The sequence below is a fragment of the Salvelinus fontinalis genome, chromosome 25 (genome assembly GCF_029448725.1).
Source record: "Salvelinus fontinalis isolate EN_2023a chromosome 25, ASM2944872v1, whole genome shotgun sequence".
NCBI classification, from domain to species: domain Eukaryota; kingdom Metazoa; phylum Chordata; class Actinopteri; order Salmoniformes; family Salmonidae; genus Salvelinus; species Salvelinus fontinalis.
The window spans coordinates 28,345,957-28,364,702 of record NC_074689.1 but is presented as its reverse complement, the minus strand read 5'-3'; the positions used below and the strand labels follow the sequence as shown (position 1 = coordinate 28,364,702).

Sequence of the window (18,746 nt, the reverse complement as noted above, 5' to 3'; positions counted from 1 at the left end):
CAAAAGCTGACGAAGGCAGTGAGGCCGATACGTAAAGCTTATTAAAGATCAGTGACTATCAAGAGCAGTGTGTGGGTTTCTTCATTTTTCTCATCTTATCCAACTTATACCATGCACCGGCAACAGAGATAGCTCAAGTGTGCGAGTGCTTTTTGAATTTTGTCATTAGAAATGAAAAGCTAGAAGTAAGCCAAGTCTATGACGTAGGCACAGCAACTGTCAACAGCTTTCTGTACATTAATGTCAAGGCTAGAGTGCAACCTTTCCATAAAAATAGTGTAGAGTGAATAAGCAAGAAACTACTTTCTAGCAGTTTCTATACATTGATGTCAGCAAGGGCTAGTGAAAGGAAAAAGGCCTAAGAAAAATAAATGGGCATAGGACTTATTGAACCGCTTGTTTGCTGTGCCTAGAGAGTGCAGGTTTATACTGACAGTGTACAAATAGAACTTTGGAATACTGACACTGGGCTTTTTGGGACCCATTCGAGTCAGGGAAAGCAGGTGACCAAAATAACACCGGGGAAATTCCACGGTAACAGAGTGATGCTGATATTCAGATTGTTCACTTTAAAATGTATGCCAAACAAAAACCAATGATTGCAAAGTTGTAGGAGTAGTTTTAACTTCTTCTGGCTGCAGCCCGAAGCCGGGCACAATATGACAATAGCCACTTCAAGTGCAGGGCGCGAAATTCAAAATATATTTTTTTGAAATATTTAACTTTCACACATTAACAAGTCCAATACAGCAAAGGAAAGATAAACATCTTGTGAATCCAGCCAACATGTCCGATTTTTTAAATGTTTTACAGCGAAAACACCACGTATATTTATGTTAGCTCACCACCAAATACAAAAAAGGACAGACAATTTTCACAGCACAGGTAGCATGCACAAAGCCAACCTAACTAACCAAGAACCAACCAAACTAACCAAGAAACAACTTCATCAGATGACAGTCTTTTTACATGTTATACAATAAATCTATGTTTTGTTCGAAAAATTTGCATATGAGGTATAAATCAGTTTTACATTGCAGCTACCGTCACAAATAGCACCGAAGCAGCCAGAGTAATTAGACACCAACGTGAAATACCTAAATACTCATAAAACATTTCGGAAAAATACATGGTGTACAGCAAATGAAAGACAAGCATCTTGTGAATCCAGCCAATATTTCCGATTTCTTAAGTGTTTTACAGCGAAAACACAATATAGCATTCTATTGGCTTACCACAATAGCCAGAAACACAAGCCATTTACCAGCAGCAAAAGTTAGCGATCGTAACAAACCAGCAAAAGATATATAATTTTTGACTAACCTTGATAAGCTTCATCAGATGACAGTCCTTAACATCAGGTTATACATACACTTATGTTTTGTTCGAAAATGTGCATATTTATAGCTGAAATCAGTGGTTATACATTGTGCTAACGTAGCATCTTTTTCCCAGAATGTCCGGATATTTTTATGACACTCAACTATTCTGACCAAATAACTATTCATAAACGTTACTAAAAATACATGTTGTATAGGAAATGATAGATACACTAGTTCTTAATGCAATCGCCGTGTTAGAATTCTAAAAATAACTTCATTACGACATCCAGCTTAGTTATAGCGAGAGAGTGCCCAAAATCTGGGCGCAAACTAATAGTACACATGTACGACAGATATATGAAATAGCATCATAAAATGGGTCCTACTTTTGATGATCTTCCATCAGAATGTTGTACAAGGGGTCCTTTGTCGGGAACAATCGTTGTTTGGTTTTAGAATGTCCTCTTCTCCAGTCAATTAGCATGGAAAGCTAGCAAAGTGGCGCAAAGCTCTCCTTCATGAACAAACGCAGACAAAGCAACACGCCTAACGTCCCGAAAAAATTTCAATAATCTAATAAAACTATATTGAAAAAACATACTTTACGATGATATTATCACATTTATCAAATAAAATCAAAGCCGGAGATATTAGTCGTCTATAACGACAGATTTCAGAAGGCAATACCAGGTCCCTTCTCGCGCGTTCCAGAAAACTGGTGTCACATCATGCCAAGAGCTTTTATTCGACCTCAGATCATGTTATACACTCCATTTCTTCTCTCACTGCCTGTTGACATCTAGTGGAAGGCGTATGAAGTGCATGTATACTAATACATATCAAGCACATTTAATAGGCAGGCCCTAGAACAGAGCATCGATTTCAGATTTTCCACTTCCTGTCAGGAAGTTTGCTGCAAAATGAGTTCTGTTTTACTCACAGATATAATTCAAACGGTTTTAGAAACTAGAGTGTTTTCTATCCAATAGTAATAATAATATGCATATTGTACGAGCAAGAACTGAGTACGAGGCCGTTTGAAATGGGCACCTTTTATCCAGGCTACTCAATACTGCCCCTGCAGCCCAAACAGGTTAACTCGATGCACAAGGACTCCTTCAAACTATATCCACTGAATATTTTACAAAAACACATTTACTTGAAGGACAGTGCAGATGCAAAGTTTGGCAACAGAAAGACAGTTAACTTCATCCATTGCAACATTTATTTTGAACATTAGCATGTGCTCCAGACACCCATGTTCAACCAACCCATATCATTATTTTAACATTCTATTTTTCAGAAAGATATTATGCATGTTTTGTATAGGTGCAATAAAAGGGTTGTTGTGTGGGAAAAAGAGAAATCAATCAGATTGTGGGATTGGGAAATAGCAACATTGTGGTTCATTTATGAAATAGCTGGTTTAAGCTCCACTCACAAAAGCCCTATTCTGTTTTTCAATATCCTCTAAGACAGAAGCCTCTCTAATCACTATGGAGACAGGCCTACATTTAAAAAAAACACTCCATGTCCCTGAATGGAGGCTTGACTACACCCCTGAATGGAAGCCTACAGCTGGTGAGGGAGGCAAGGTCATCTTTCTCACACGGTGAATAAGCGGTGGTGACAATGGTGAGATGCTGCTCCGGTGCATGCATGTTTCCCACAAATGAAAACAACAAAAATGATTCAAAACTACGCTATACACAGACCATCAAAGTGTCAGATTCACCTTTGCCAGATCCACACAAGTAAACAGGCTTTGAGCTGGCATTCCTTACGTCAGTAAGACAGGTGCTCTGTTGTGTGTCTCAAAAACCAAGGCCAATAATAAGGTTTGGGCCATAATGACGTTTCATTGAGCAGTTCATTTTCAAATCCATATGATCACATTGGGCATTTTGCATATCTGTGTTAGATTATGACCAAGAGTGTTAATGATCATATATGTCTCAGACACACACACATCTGGCAAACCTACCATATGTGTTTGATGGCTTTGTCTGGACATGACATGCAGTCCAAAGGTTCATCTAAGAAGAACAGCCATGCCTCATATCCTAGACAAAAGTGTCAAGTGATTCAATCTTTGATAAGACAGACATGGTCTTTAATTCGGAACAAATTGCATTTATTTTCTGTCATATTGAGAAGCAATATTGTTTATTAAATTCTTAATAGCACTAGTCAAATGTCCTCTGGATGAAGGTTGAGTTAACATTGGTATCTTTCAAATTATAAGCAACAAAGACTTTTGTCATAGCATTAAAGCCCGCCCTAACTCAATTCGCATAACCTCGGCCTACTCGAAGAAACCCCAAACGATAATCAATCAGCAAGCAAAATACAAAAACAAGACAGTGCCTCTTCACATTCACAACGCTGCCTTCATTTCTCGAAAAAGAAAAACACACCAGACGAGAGAGAAGAGATATATATATATATATATATATTATTATTTTTTTTTTAAACAGCTCTTCACTCCTTTTTACTACACCACCTCCAAAAGCACGCTCCGCCGCCACGCTACACTCGGCCAGGTTTTGGCAGGCCGCCAGCTGGATGCCAAAAAGGGCTTTTTCTTCTGCGCTGCTCTGCTCCCACTCATTCAGATACTAACTCAAATACTCTGCTATTTATAGCCACTGGAAAAACACCAACCACAACTCGACCGCATAACCACGGACCAAAACAAAAATAATACATTTTTAAAAACCGGAGCACAGGAATACATATATAAAAGAGAGGGAAACGGAGTGGATGGGAGGCCTGCCAACGGAGCGAGGCAGTGTGTGAGGGATTCTGAGTGGAGACTGGGTACAGACAGGCTACAGCCATTGGACCAGACGATTCTCTCATTCTCATCCCAAACCAACAGGGTCTGCAGAGGGCACCTTCCGACTGGAACGCTGGAATCTCAGTGGGGGGGGCTCCAAAACTAGGTCACGACAAGGCCTGAACCGCATACCTTATGCAGAGGTGGCATAGCATAGGCCTGAATGTACTGCACAGCACATTCAGTATTGTCTACAAGGTCCGTTTACAAAGGTCTGACCTTCTGAAGGCCCTCTCCGTCACACTATAAACCATCGGAATCAATGAATCCAGCTGGCATTGTGTGTGTAGTGTGGGTGGGGAAACACCCTGTGTTCACCAACCACAACAAAAAGCAACAGAATACAGTAACACAGAACTCTGGCCGCACAGCGCAAGGCAACTCAACTGCACAGTTTTCAAAATGAGGATAGGATTTACTTTGTTCCAGGACTCTGAAATGTTTCAGCCTCATTTATCAGTCTGCGTGGCTCGGAATACACTGCCGCCCATCTGACAGGGACAGCATAATATTAGCCTATTGCTTAATGTGCGGCGATCAATCAGTGTTTGCCCTCAGTGACAGTACAAAAGGACCCTAGACAATGGACCCACAAAGCACCAACTGAGCCTCAGCAGCACCAGGGAGAGATGGGCATAACTCCCGAGGTTCTCTTTCAAAGCATCTCACAACTGCCAGACAGAAATGTTAAGCGACAAATCCTTACTGACGCAAAAGTATGAGTTGTGTAAATATTTTGTCATAGGATTTGGCCGTGGGGGAAGTTTCCTGGACCTGAAAGCAACCCTAACAAATAGCCAATATGAACATGCTGAGCCCCGTATTAGCCAGATTGTGTTAATCTACCCTACATTTAAAATAATCACACAGCCTGAAGCATGACCTCCACTCACTATTTTCTCAAATTAAGCTCAGAGGAAATGTTAGCTCTGTAAATGTAGACTACTCAATTCTGAAAATTAGCCTGTAATATTTACACTTCCCCCAGTGGTGTGATAAAGTTTTCAGAGTCAGTCTACATCCTTGGGGGCTGTCCATTTCCCATGCAGCTGTAGACAGCCATTGTTGGAGCCTTATTCACAGCAGGTGGTCAAGTCACTGGGTTTACCATGACAAAGACGCGCCCCCTGTGACCCTCTCCCTCTGTCGCTGCCCCCCCCCCCTTCCCTCCCCCAACCACTCGAGAGAATCTTGCCCATCACCATGTCTATGGTTCGGCCTGCTACCCCTCTCAGGACTGGGGGAATATGTGACCCTCTCACACACTCCTCCAAAATCTCCATTGTCCATCAATAGTGAATGTATGTTCTCTAGACGGTCACGGTAACATTAAATTAAACAAGAACAGAACAAAACCAAGGATTCCAGCAACGTTTTGGCAGTGGCCTTGGCTTACAATATGATACAAATGTATGATGAAGCTGAGTCACAGGCAACGTCATAAAGGGAATCATTTTTAAAAAGGCACAGAAAAATGGCTTCAAGGTCTGAAATCTGCCTTTTTTTCACCTTTTGCTCCCTCTCAGCCAGATGAAGGCCGTGCTGGAACAGGATGCCGAAGACATCAGAGAAATGGTCAAACAGAAGTCTGTAAGTGTAAGCGTGTGTTGACGGTCTGCGACAGCTGGGCCCGAGACGGGAGGGTCACCAGAGGAGCCTGGGAGTCTACGTGAACCAGTGTACGCCTCCATCTGGAGACGGCGGATGAGGAAGAAACCAGACGAGCAGCTGCCGCCGTCATCTCCATCAAAACAACAAGAAGCTCAAGCAAGGGAGGGAGAGCAGGAGAGAATAGAGAGTTTGCTCCGCAGTCTACACACAGCACAGGCATGGGGTGTGAGGGGATGAGGAAGAAGGGAGAGAGAATAGAGAGTTTGCGCCACAGTCTACACACAGCACAGGCATGGGGTGTGAGGGGATGAGGAAGAAGGGGGAGAGGACCTGACCCATCCATCTCAGAGAAAACACCACTGCATCTAGATCCAGATAGCTAAAGGGGATAGTTCACCCCATAAAGTGTGTTACATGTTTTCAGAAGCGGTCCAAAAGTTACATTGTGCTCATATTCCATGCAATCTGGTTTAGAGTAACCTATGTATTAGCCAAATATGCAAGCCGGCATACATTTACATTTTAGTCAGTAAGCAGACGCTCTTATCCAGAGCAGTAGTGAGTGCATACATTTTCATACTTGTTCTTACTGGTCCCCAGTGGGAATCGAACCCACAACCCTGGGGTTGCAAGTGCTACACTCCACCAATTGAGCCACACAGGACTTTATTTAACTAGGCAAGTCAATTAAGAACAAATTGATATTTACAATGATGGCCTACCCCGGCCAAACACTAACCTGGACGATGCTGGGCCAATTGTGAGCCGCCCTATGGGACTCCCAATCCCAGCTGATTGTGATACAGCCTGAAATCGAACCAGGGTCTGTAGTGACGCCACTAGCAGTGCTTTAGACCGTTGCGCCACTCGGAAGCCCAATTGAATGGAAAAGGTTGGCCCCATCTAGACGATGGGCAGCTTTTTTTTTTATACCAAAACTTTGATTTGGTGTGAACTAGCCTAACGACGGCCAAACTGCTTGGGAAGTTGAAAAATGTAGGCCGCATCCAGGACAAATGGAACATGGGCTTCAGTCAGAGTATGTTGCCGATGGTCACTGATAGAGCTCCAGAGTTCCTATGTGGAGATGGGAGAACCTTCCAGAAGGACAACCATCTCTGCAGCACTCCACCAATCAGGCCTTTATGGTAGAGCGGCAAGACAGAAGACACTCCTCAGTAAAAGGCACATGACAGCCTGCTTGGAGTTTGTCAAAAGACACCTAAAGGACTCTCAGACTATGAGAAACAAGATTCTCTGGTCTGATGAAACCAAGATTCAACTCTTTGGCCTGAACTCTCTGCAACATGGATAGATGGAAATCGGCACAAAATACTACAAATGAAGAAACATATCCTATATGCATATTCAACTACCTGGAAATGTTGAGTTAGTACGTAGACATTTTTGAGCTGGTATGGAGAGAGAGAAATCTGTGGTGAGTGAGCTTCGCTAGACAACTGATCATTGTGCAAATGAATTGATGCTTTCAATAAACATTTGGAGAGGAAAAATAGTTTACATGTCAACAATCCTTTGATTCTTAGCCAACCCAGACTGTTTGTCCTAAATAACCCACCTTTCTTGGCCCTATTGTTTAAATATTCACGCGGTTAAAGTTAACATCCCTAATCCACACATCGCAGAACAGTCCTTCACACATCCGCATCCTCCAGAGTACAACCCAGACGTAAAATGGGAATCTTTGTTCTCACCCCCCTGTCCTGAGAGAGGTGGTGTCAATATCCTACTAAACTCAAAAGGGGAATGGGTGACTGACCACCATGCCCCATCCCCCCTGCCTCCTCTCCCAGTCCCACCCCCAGCATGGGGCCCACAGGCTCCACAAACAGGCCAGCAGCAGCCTGCCTGACATCTCAGCACAGGAGGGGTGGGTCAGTGCGTGGGACACAAAAGCAGATGGGGGGCCCTAGATAGGGGCTGGGTCTACCCCACCAGAAAGGGGACCCAGATTCTCAGACAAATGGCCTCTAGAGAGGAGAGACCTAGGAGGGGGGAGCCACCCCGCAGGTCCTCTGGGGGAAGAGGAGGCTTCTTTCAGACATAGGAGCATGAGGGCCATCAATCCCACAGTGAAAGGAGCTCCAAAACCAGCAGCCACCCCCATCCCCCCTAGCACTCACAGTGAGTTAAAGTTGTTGCAACCACTTCTCTCTGAAATGGGGAGAATGAGTGGAGCAGAAAATCAGAGGACAGAGGGAAAGATAAATTATGCCCCAATGCAAAACCAACCCTAGCCAAAACCAAACCCCAGGACTACCTGGCCTGATAACTCCTTGCTGTCCCCAGTCCACCTGGTTGTGCTGCTGCTCCAGTTTCAACTGTTCTGCCATGCGGCTATGGAAGCCTGACCTGTTCACCGGACGTGCTACCTGTCCCAGACCTGCTGTTTTCAACTCTCTAGAGACAGCAGGAGTGGTAGAGATACTCTGAACGATCGGGTATGAAAAGCCAATTTACTCCTGAGGTGCTGACCTGTTGCACCCTCTACAACCACTGTGATTATTATTATTTGACCCTGCTGGTCATCTATGAACATTTTGGCCATGTTCTGTTATAATCTCCACCCGGCACAGCCAGAAGAGGACTGGCCACACCTCAGAGCCTGGTTCCTCTCTAGGTTACTTTCTAGGTTCCTGCCTTTCTAGGGAGTTTTTCCTGGCCACCGTGCTTCTACATCTGCAGTGCTTGGTGTTTGGGATTTTAGGCTGGGTTTCTGTACAACACTTTGTGACATTGGCTGATGTAAGAAGGGCTTTATAAATACATTTGATTGATTGATAGCCAAATCCTCTAGACATTTCCCGTGGCTCTGGGTGGAGTGAGTTACCCTATCTATCTTGCAGGTCAGGTTGAGTTTCCACCGTATTGCTTAGACCCATTTGATTCCTGTAGATCAAAGTGTCTAGCGGCTGGGGCTAAAGGGTTGACGTCATGGTATCGGTCTGGTATTGGTGATCAACTCAAATGTAGAGAAGAGAATGTTCTGGCAACTTTCTATAAGGACAGAGCACGGCACGGCCCTCCTGCTACAGAACAGGTCCAAGGCAAAGAACACAGCATCAGTTCTTACAATATTTCATTAACTAGAGGCTTCTGCCGTGGCCCCTAATGCTCAAGAATATCCCATCATTTTATAAGAATTTGGGTACCATATAAATCTGCAGTTAGGCAACAGAGATAAAAGAGCCAGATTGGAATCTCATTTGTTGTCTGAAGAGAAAAAACATGAAAGTGAATATGGGTAGAATCTAGATTGTTGGATGCTGTCTATCCATTTCCCAAGCGGGATATGAAATTGACTCTAAAAGCTTGATCTCTGCATTTTGTGCTAAACAGTAAACATCGGTAATACATTATCATGCTATGAAACGTGGCACGTATTATCGAACAGCAAACGCTTGGCTAATCCCATCCCACTGCATGTTCAGGAGGACTTTGAGTGCTGCGTATGATGTACGACACGGCCCACGGCAAGATAAGGCCTTGCCAAATATCATTGTTTATATACCGCATTCCACCCATGCGGCTTTGCCCAGATACGTGTTATCGGCATAGGTAAACAAACGCTGGGGCCAGAACACTGTGGCTTCTCAGCAGCACACAACCGAGCTGGGACGCTCACAAGCCTTCCCACTTCAAACACTGCACTCGCACTTCAGAAATAATAGAATTGGGGACAAGATATAACTAACCTGAGACATTATCCAAGGTTTGGCAAGCAATGCCTGTTTGTCAGCACTCAGCATGTTTCCCAGGCCCATGCAGAGGAAAAAAGTTCACAAGGACGGTGATAAACCGTGCAAATGAAGTGCCCCTCTCTTAAAAGTAAACTAATCTCAACCATCTCTATAGGCGTATAGGCTTAAGAGTTGCCCATCCCCAAGCACCAAGCATGAGCACAGTTAATGGCCGTTTTCAGCAGGCAAACAACTATGCATGAGGCCTCATCCTGGCAGTAAACTAAAGGAGTCAACATTGCCCCACCAGGAATGGCAAGGATGAAGACATAGGAGCATTAGGATAAGGTTTAACTTAGAACCAGCCAGTGCACTAAAGATGACAACTGCAATGTGCTCTGGCTTATGATGTTCTGTCTCCTGTAACAAGCTATATTAATAGCTGTTAGGAGAGATTCCATTAATGCTTCAGCTTAGCAAATAGCTGAAACATAAGGCAAATACAGCAAAATAAGCCTGTAGTGACTAACTGTACTTGCATTAGGCTATCAAGAGTAAATCAGTGTTTTTTCAAATAGCCAGCATATCATACATTTACCCCTACACAATCATCAATTCAGCCGCTCTGTCAATACACAGTCAATGCAATCATGTTCCATTTCCTTTCGCACAGCGTCTTTGCTGTGGGCGAGAAAATGTAATCGCTCACTGGGCCGCTGTGCTCCATTGAATACATTTTGGTTGGGTTCAAACCTGCCATGAGTCGCGATTTGTGCCAAGCCGCAGCAGTAGAGTCAAACATGGATGGCTCATGTTTCCCCATACACTGGGAGAAGGGAGCCCCAAGGACATCCATGTTGTAACCAGATTTTTGATCTGCGCTTTTCAAATTAGCCCCTCATTCTTTCTGTGGGTTTTGGAGATCTGCAGTTAAATTAGGAAAGAAGCCATTGTAAACCGACAGATTAATGGAGGCAACGTTTCTTCACTTTCAGGGACCGAAGCCAATCACATAAGGCATGCAAGTGGTGCATTGCATACATTTCTTCCCGTGTTTGCGCAACATGTTATGAAGGAGCGTGCTAAGCCTCTCACAGCGTGAGGCGGACAACGAGGAAATTCCACAGCCAGCGCTGATCTCCCTCGCTGCTCCAACCAAACTCGCTGCTTCCTTCTTCCCTCACTCTAACCTGGCTGCTGTAAATGTGTCCGATTCTGAACCCCACTCTCAAAAACAAGACTTTTGCACAGAGGTGAAGAAAGTTCTACCTTTGCGTTGCTTCAGTTCGCCACATTGTCACATTCAACTGAAGCTGAATATTAATTTGATCATGGTCACAGCCTATTTCTTTACAATATTTGTACTTGCTATTGAACAATCACTGCTTTTTCTATGTGAGATTTGCTTTCACAACAAGCATTGAGAATGATTTTGCTGCGGGGGCCAGATTTCTATGCAATGAGATTAATTTCTGCTCGTTTTTGTTCCATTCTAGGAAATGACTGAGAAAACATGATAACTAATACAAGTGTTGATGAATGAACAGCATGGAGTCAAGCAGTGGTTAGGATTTTCAGGGCAGAATTCCAGCCCGTCTCTCATGTTAAAGTGCCAATTGCTTTCTACAACAAGTTATGAGGTGGGGGGGTGGGGGGGGGGGGGGTGACGCAAAAACTACAAGATGCCTGCCATCTTTATGAGAAAAATTGATTCATGAAAGCTCAAAACAAAACACATCCTTTTCTGTGGGCTCACACATTCATCCTTGTTGGAAAAGAAATTGACCGATTCTCTCCCAAACAACTATGCCATGAATCTCCTACAGCTCAACATCTTTGTTTCTTGGCAGGGGGGGAAAATAGACCCTGTCACTTTAAAAGTCTACGCCTGCTAGAGGCTACCCATCCCCCACAGTGTTTGTCCCCCTCTTACACTCCCCCTCCCTAATTCTCTGTCAATGCCTAGAAAATGTATCCATATGAAAATGATAAATGCATTTAACTGCAAATCTCAGGACAATATGCAGAAATTGGCTAGATGTTGTGTGTCTCAGGTAGAGAAGAGAGGGTAAAGCAGTGGCCATTATAACCCAGAGGAGCAACCCTCCCCCACTACACCATGTGGCCAAACCTTTGAAAATCCAGCACAGCACAGCACACCACATTGTTACTGATTCAGTGATGTTACGATGAGAAAGCACTAAAAGCATTCCAAACCCCATGTCCTGCTCTCACACAGTACATGCGCACACACACACACATACATACATATATATATATATACATATACACACACACACACACACGTCGGTGGGCAAGGTCAATCGACACCGGGACATGCAGCCCTTGCCTCGGCTGACGCCGTGCTGTCATAGACGTTACGGGACAATCGCAGTCTCTCCTCCACTCAGCAAAAGCCAATGAATCGACAGGAGTGAGTGAGGAGAGAGATGCTATGACTCAGGTCAGCATCTCCTGCTAGTAGAGAGAGAGAAAGAGAGGTAGAGAGAAAGAGAAAGAAAGAGGTAGAGGAGGTAGAGAGCGGGAGAGGTAGAGACGGGAGGGGTAGAAGAGGGAGAGAGCGGGAGAGGTAGAGACGGGAGAGGTAGAGGAGAGAGAGAGCGAGAAAGAGAGAAGTAGAGGGAAAGACAGAGAGGAGGAGAGAGAGGTAAAGGAGGTGAGAGAGGTAGAGGGAGAGATGGAGAGAGCACGGGCAGGGATCCGGCTTCCTTTGTCTCAACAGAGTGGATGATCAGCTGAAAAGAGCAGAGCACAGCGAAGCTGCATATTTACTACCTCTACTGCTATCCAGGGAGCCACGGAATCAGTGAGGCCATTACACAACGCATCCAGCAGCCAAAACAGAACGTTTTACGAGACCCCTCTTACTGCATTGCAAAACCATTTCACTATTCTGGCTGCTAATGATCTGAGTGGCAGCGATGATTTGGCATGTTTCATTACAATGACTTGTCTCTTCCCACGGACTTGCTCAGAAAAGGGACAACACATGTGATGTTCAATAGTAGCCCAAATGTTTTGGTTGTGTATTGAGAACGTATCTTTCTGTTGCTTACAAGAAACCAAGAGTATTGCCATTGACCTATCATATCCCTAGTGATCTTTAGGACTTGGATGGTTGAAAGGACTACGTTTCTTGTATTGAGGTAGATATGTACATATAGGTAGGGATAAAGTGACTGGGCAACAGGATAGATAAACAGTAGCTGCAGCGTGTGAGGAGTCAAAAAAAAGGTTACATGCAAATAGTTAGCCCAGGTAGCTATTTGGTTAACTATTTAGCAGGCTTGGGGGTAGTAACTGTTCAGGGTCCTGTTGGTTCCAGACTTAGTGCATCGGTAGCTCAGCCCCAGTGATGTTCTGTTTAGCAGGCTTGGGGGTAGTAACTGTTCAGGGTCCTGTTGGTTCCAGACTTAGTGCATCGGTAGCTCAGCCCCAGTGATGTTCTGTTTAGCAGGCTTGGGGGTAGTAACTGTTCAGGGTCCTGTTGGTTCCAGACTTAGTGCATCGGTAGCTCAGCCCCAGTGATGTTCTGGCCGTACGCACTAACCTCTTTCAGCCTCCTGTGGTGGAAGAGGCGTTGTGGTGCCCGTTTCACGATTGTGCTGGTGTGATTGGACCATGTTAGATCCTTAGTGATGTGAACATAAAGCTCTCAATCCGCTCTACTAAAGGCCCTGTTGATGTGAATGGGGGCGTCCTTGGCCCTCCGTTTCCTGTAGTCCTAGATCAGCTCCTTTGTCTTGCTGACGTTGAGGGAGAGGTTGTTTTCCCTGACACCACACTGCCAGGTCTCTGACCTCATCCCTATAGGCGGTCTCCCTGTCGTCATGGTGATCAGGCCAACCACTCATGTTGTCCGCAAACGTAATATTGGTGTTAGAGAGGACTAAGCACACACCCCTGAGGGGCACCTGTGTTAAGGGTCAGTGTGGCGGATGTGTTGTTGCCTACCCTCACCACCTGGGGAGGCCCGTCAGGAAGTCCAGGATCTAGTTGCAGATGGAGGTGTTCAGTCCCAGGGTCCTGAGTTTATGATCTTGGAGGGTACTATGGTGTTGAACGCTGAGCTGTAGTCAATGAACAGCATTCTCACGTAGGTGTTCCTCTTGTCCAGGTGGGAGAGGACAGTGTGGAGTGCAATAGAGATTGTCATCATCTGTGGATCTGTTGAGCGGCTTACGAATTGGAGTGAGTCCTGGGTGTCTATGGTGTTGATGTGAGCCAAGACCAGCCTTTCGAAGCATTTCATGGCTACAGATGTGAGTGTTACGGGGCGATAGTCATTTAGACAGGTTACCTCGGTGTTCTTGGGCACAGGAACTATGGTGGTCTGCTTGAAATGTAGGTATTACAGACTGGGAGAGCTTGAAAATGTCAGTGAAGACACTTGCCAGCTGGTCAGAGCATGTTCGGAGCACGCGTCCTGGTAATCTGCCTGGCTCTACGGCCCTGTGAACTTTTATGTAGGCTAACCAAGTCACTGTAGAATGCATTGAACCTGCATTTAGCCTGACAACTCACACTAGAATATTCCGCTGCTCTGTCGTTGGCTACATTTGTTATTGTACTTTATACTTCATTGCGGAGAAGAAACAAATGTCCCTGGGCGTGGTGTAGCATTTGGCCGGAGCAAGTAGTATGGGGAGCCAGGCAACACTGTATTGGCTAAGTATCCAGAATTGCCACTTTGTAACCAATTACCAAAATATCAGGACATTAGGATAGTGTTTGACAACAAGCATAATTTGTGTCTGTGCTTTGGAATGAATGGTAATCATACACAAAAGTGATTCATTAACTTGATACATTTTTCAGATATGTGACATAAATCATTTTATTTCAACAAAAACAAAAATAGACACAAGAGCCATTTTAGAAAAGGAAACTACACAACAGAACAATCACATAATGCATTTAATTCATTCCATTTCGCGTGGAAATCCAGAGTAGAATACTTATTAAAAACCTATTTGGAAAACCCCAAAGCCAAAGCGTACATTATTTGTTGTTACAAGAAAAACTATTAGGCTACGTGATATTGGGCTCTGTGAAATACGTGTGGAATTCTACTACTTGTTGTGATCTGAAATAAGTATCATTCATTCCAGTATCAACACCTCCCTGTCATGCGCTTCAATGGCGAGAGAAATCTTCACTCCTGCTTAAAAAAACGGTTGTCTACACAGGACAAACTACACGGATAAATGTGTCTTATAATCGTGCAAAACACTTCAAATCAGCTTGTGGATCTCTTGCATATTTCTGTATTTTCCAATAGAGTACCACACTTCTATATTTAAAATGATCTTTGAAACATTATGAGGCCACATGACTTATTTCATATTTCTGCCAAATACGAGCTGCCAGACGTAAATAAAAGATATAGTCGAATAAAAACGATACATCTATTTTCATCACTGAGCCTTGACAATAGATATGACAAAATAATCGAAATAATTCGGAAATTATATGTGGTTGCGATCTACTTATTGATCTTTATAGACAATGAATCACTGCATCGAGAAGCCAAAATAACCTCTCGCATCGTCACTTATTAAAATAACATAAACAAGATGTCAACTATTGAATTACTGCATTAGCTATTTCAATGCCATTTGATAAAAATATAATAAGATAACTATCATTTATATTTAAGGCAATATCAATAGCCAAGCGACTACCTACAGCATGTTATCCCTGGCTTGTCTCTACATTATTAGATTCTCTTACAATTTGAAATGACTGGATACAGTCTATAACTGATTGACAATTCGCTAACCTCAATAAGCGATATGACATAATAGGGTGCTTACCTGCACAAAAAGTTCCCAGAAGAAGTGCAAAAGTCAGCCAGGAAGCAAACATATTCCTTTAATTAAAAAGAAACACACCAGATGTTCTCCTTTTGAACCTCTTTTCCTTTGCGAACATTTAAAAAGATGATCGGCATAACACAACGAGCCAAATGACCCAAGGCCTTCGATGTCCACAGCACCAAGAGTTCGCGTTGCTTTTGTGTGTACAGTCCCCCAATGCAACAAAATTGCACGGGCTAGAAGTAAGTTTTACATATAAACAAATCCATCGGGAAAGGATCGGTCGATTCCAGGATGTAAAATCGACAAGGTAAAATAAACTCGATGATTAAAATAAACACATTTCTCGCTCCGCGGTGCGCGTTAACCGTTTCTACTCTGTTGTCGTGAGTCGCTGAGGACAGGGTCCGACATTCACATGCAAGAAACTGAACTGCGTCCAAGATGGCTTCTGAGAGGGGAGTAAGCGCAGTCAGTGGGAAAACCCGGATGTTTAAATAAAATACAGGAATGCAATCAAAGAGGCATGGGGTGGAGTGCAGTGCAGCAATCCTGGAGCAAAATGCTAGGCGGGTAGTAGGACATAGAGGGAATTAAATCAGAGACTACTAGACGTTGATAATAAAGGTCAACAGGCCAAAAAATATCATATGTGGAGGGAATTGCTGATGCCTACATCTAAACAGCAACCTCTTTTTGGCTTAACAAAAGTGGTTGGAAAGAAAACCTGGTTTGATTTTTGGAAAATGCTGCACACTAAGTTCTGCTTTTTATAAAGGTAAGTATGCTTTCATTACAATATGTTTATTTATCTTAGGCATCCTGGAGATCAAATCAATTAAACCATATGAAAAATGGTGAAATGACCAATGGCAGATTATTAATATAGCCTATGCTATGTACGTCTCTGAACTAGGTACTTATAAGCCTAACCACGTATAATTAATCTTTATGAATACCTGCTATAAGTAGCAAGTTTAATTGGTTATTGCAGTTCTAACAGCATATTACAATGACATATTGTATGTGATCAGAGCCATATATAAAGCCAAATACCCTTATATAGAGCCATACATACATTATATGACCAAACATATGTGAACGCCTGCTCGTCAAACATCTCATTCCAAAGTCATAGGCATTAATATGGAGTTGGTCCCCCCTCTGCTGCTATAACAGCCTCCACTCTTCTGGGAAGGCTTTCCACTAGATGTTGGAACATTGCTGCGGGGACTTGCTTCCATTCAGCCACAAGAGCACTAGTGAGGTCGGGCACTGATGTTGGGCGATTAGGCCTGGTTCGCAGTCTACGTTCCAATTCATCCCAAAGGTGTTCGATGGGGTTGAGGCCAGGGCTCTGTGCAGGCCAGTCAAGTTCTTCCACACCGATCTCAACTAGCCATTTCTGTATGGACCTTGCTTTGTCATGCTGAAACAGGAAAGGCCCTTCCCCAAACGGTTGCCTCAAAGTTGGAAGCACAGAATTCTCTAGAATGTCATTGTATGCTCTAGCGTTAAGATTTCCCTTCACTGGAACTAAGGGGCCTAGCCCGAACCATGAAAAACAGCCCCAGACCTTTATACCTCCTCCACCAAACTTTACAGTTGGCACTATGCATTGTGGCAGGTAGCGTTCTCATGGCATCAGCCAAACCCAAATTCTTCTGTCGGACTGCCAGATGGTGAAGCATGATTCATCACTCCAGAGAACTCGTTTCCACTGCTCCAGAGTCCAATGGCGGCCAGCTTTACACCACTCCAGCCAACGCTTGGCATTGCGCATGGTGATCTTAGGCTTGTGTGTGGCTGCTCAGCCATGGAAACCCATTTCATGAAGCTCCCAATGAACAGCTTTTGTACTGACTTTGCTTCCAGAGGCCGTTTGGAACTCTGTAGCGAGTGTTGCAACCGAGGACAGACGATATTTACACGCTACGCACTTCAGCACTCGGCGGGCCCATTCTGTGAGTTTGTTTGGCCTACCAATTCGCGGCTGAGCCGTTGTTGCTCCTAGATGTTTCCACTTCACAATAACAGCACTTACAATTGACCGGTGCTCTAGCAGGGCAGAAATTTTGGAAAGGTTGCATCCTATGACGGTGCCACGTTGAAAGTCACTGAGCTCTTCAGTACGGGAAATTTTACTGCCGATGTTTGTCTATGGAGATTGCATGGCTGTGTGTTTGATTTTATACACCTGTCAGCAACCGGTGTGGCTGAAATAGCCGAATCCACTAATTTGAAGGGGTGTCCACATACTGCTGTATATATAGTGTATCTCTATATGTGTCTGTAGTTGTAAGAAAATAGTTCAGATGTATCAAAATCTGGCAAAGGGTTATATGTCGTAACTTGGAAACACGTCATTGTTTTTACACAGTGTACACAATGGACATCGTACAAAGATAATTGGCGTTCATTATGAATTGGTCCAGAACAGCTTTCCAGAACTACGCAGAATTTGTAGGCCAAGAAGCCTTGTCACATTGAGTGAGACATGATATTTTAGTGAAGTTATGTAATGAAATGTTATGAACATCTACTACTACTACAGAAACATATTTGTAACAACACAAAGGGATGGTTCCAAAACGTAGCTTTTGAGGAATGCAATATGTAACCTCTTCTTCTGAAGTTTTTTACCCACTGGCTAGATATTTCTCATAGTGACAGGAGAAATATTACAGTAGTAGATAGCAGCCGGCCTCCAACTCGCTCTCACACACACACACACACACACACACACACACACACACACACACACACACACACACACACACACACACACACACACACACACACACACACACACACACACACACACACACACACACACCTTCTCTTAGCCGGAGAAGGAAGAGATGAGTATTTCTGTGCCTCATCCACAAATCTGTTGAGTAGGTCTGCCAAGGAGCACTCAGCCAAATGAAGAATATGAAAAGCTGTGTACTGTCATTAGATCATCATCGTAATCATTCAAGCGAAGCTAACCGCACCCAACGAAGTATGTGACAGTTATTCATTTCATGGCGCATCTCTCGCTCCCACACATACTCTCTCTCTCTTTCTCTCCCCTTTGTTCTTGGTTGTTATTCTCTCTCTCTCTCTCTGGGTGTGTGTGAAAAGTGAAAATATTGATCCAGATCCTCATCTTGCCAGGAGCTGAAGATTTGGAGAACATTGAAACCTAACAATGAAATATCTCCTCTTGTCTGGAGCTCAAGCCTGTAGCACATTGTAAGTCTGGATACCATGCGCTACGGCTTAGCTGTAAAAAAGTGATCACTGCTTGAATGAGTTAGCCAGATTAACTGTCTGCATATAGCAAGGTAGTAACATGTGGATAATTTTAACATTAGGTGTATTCTATAATGAGCTTTGAAAATATAGCAGCTGACAGGTTTTAGCCTCTAAAATAGTAAATTCTCATCCA

The 18,746-nt window shown here is 43.8% G+C and overlaps 1 protein-coding gene across 1 annotated transcript in view; it reads right to left on the bottom strand.

Annotated features, from left to right (window-relative positions):
* Positions 1 to 15,785, bottom strand: part of LOC129823068 (activin receptor type-2B-like) — an 88,830-nt gene extending 73,045 nt beyond the window's left edge. The window contains exon 1 of the mRNA XM_055881785.1: positions 15,311 to 15,785. Coding sequence (XP_055737760.1) covers positions 15,311 to 15,362 — 52 coding nt within the window. The 5' untranslated portion in view covers positions 15,363 to 15,785. The remainder of the gene's footprint in view (positions 1 to 15,310) is intronic.
* Positions 15,786 to 18,746: the final 2,961 nt, after the last annotated feature.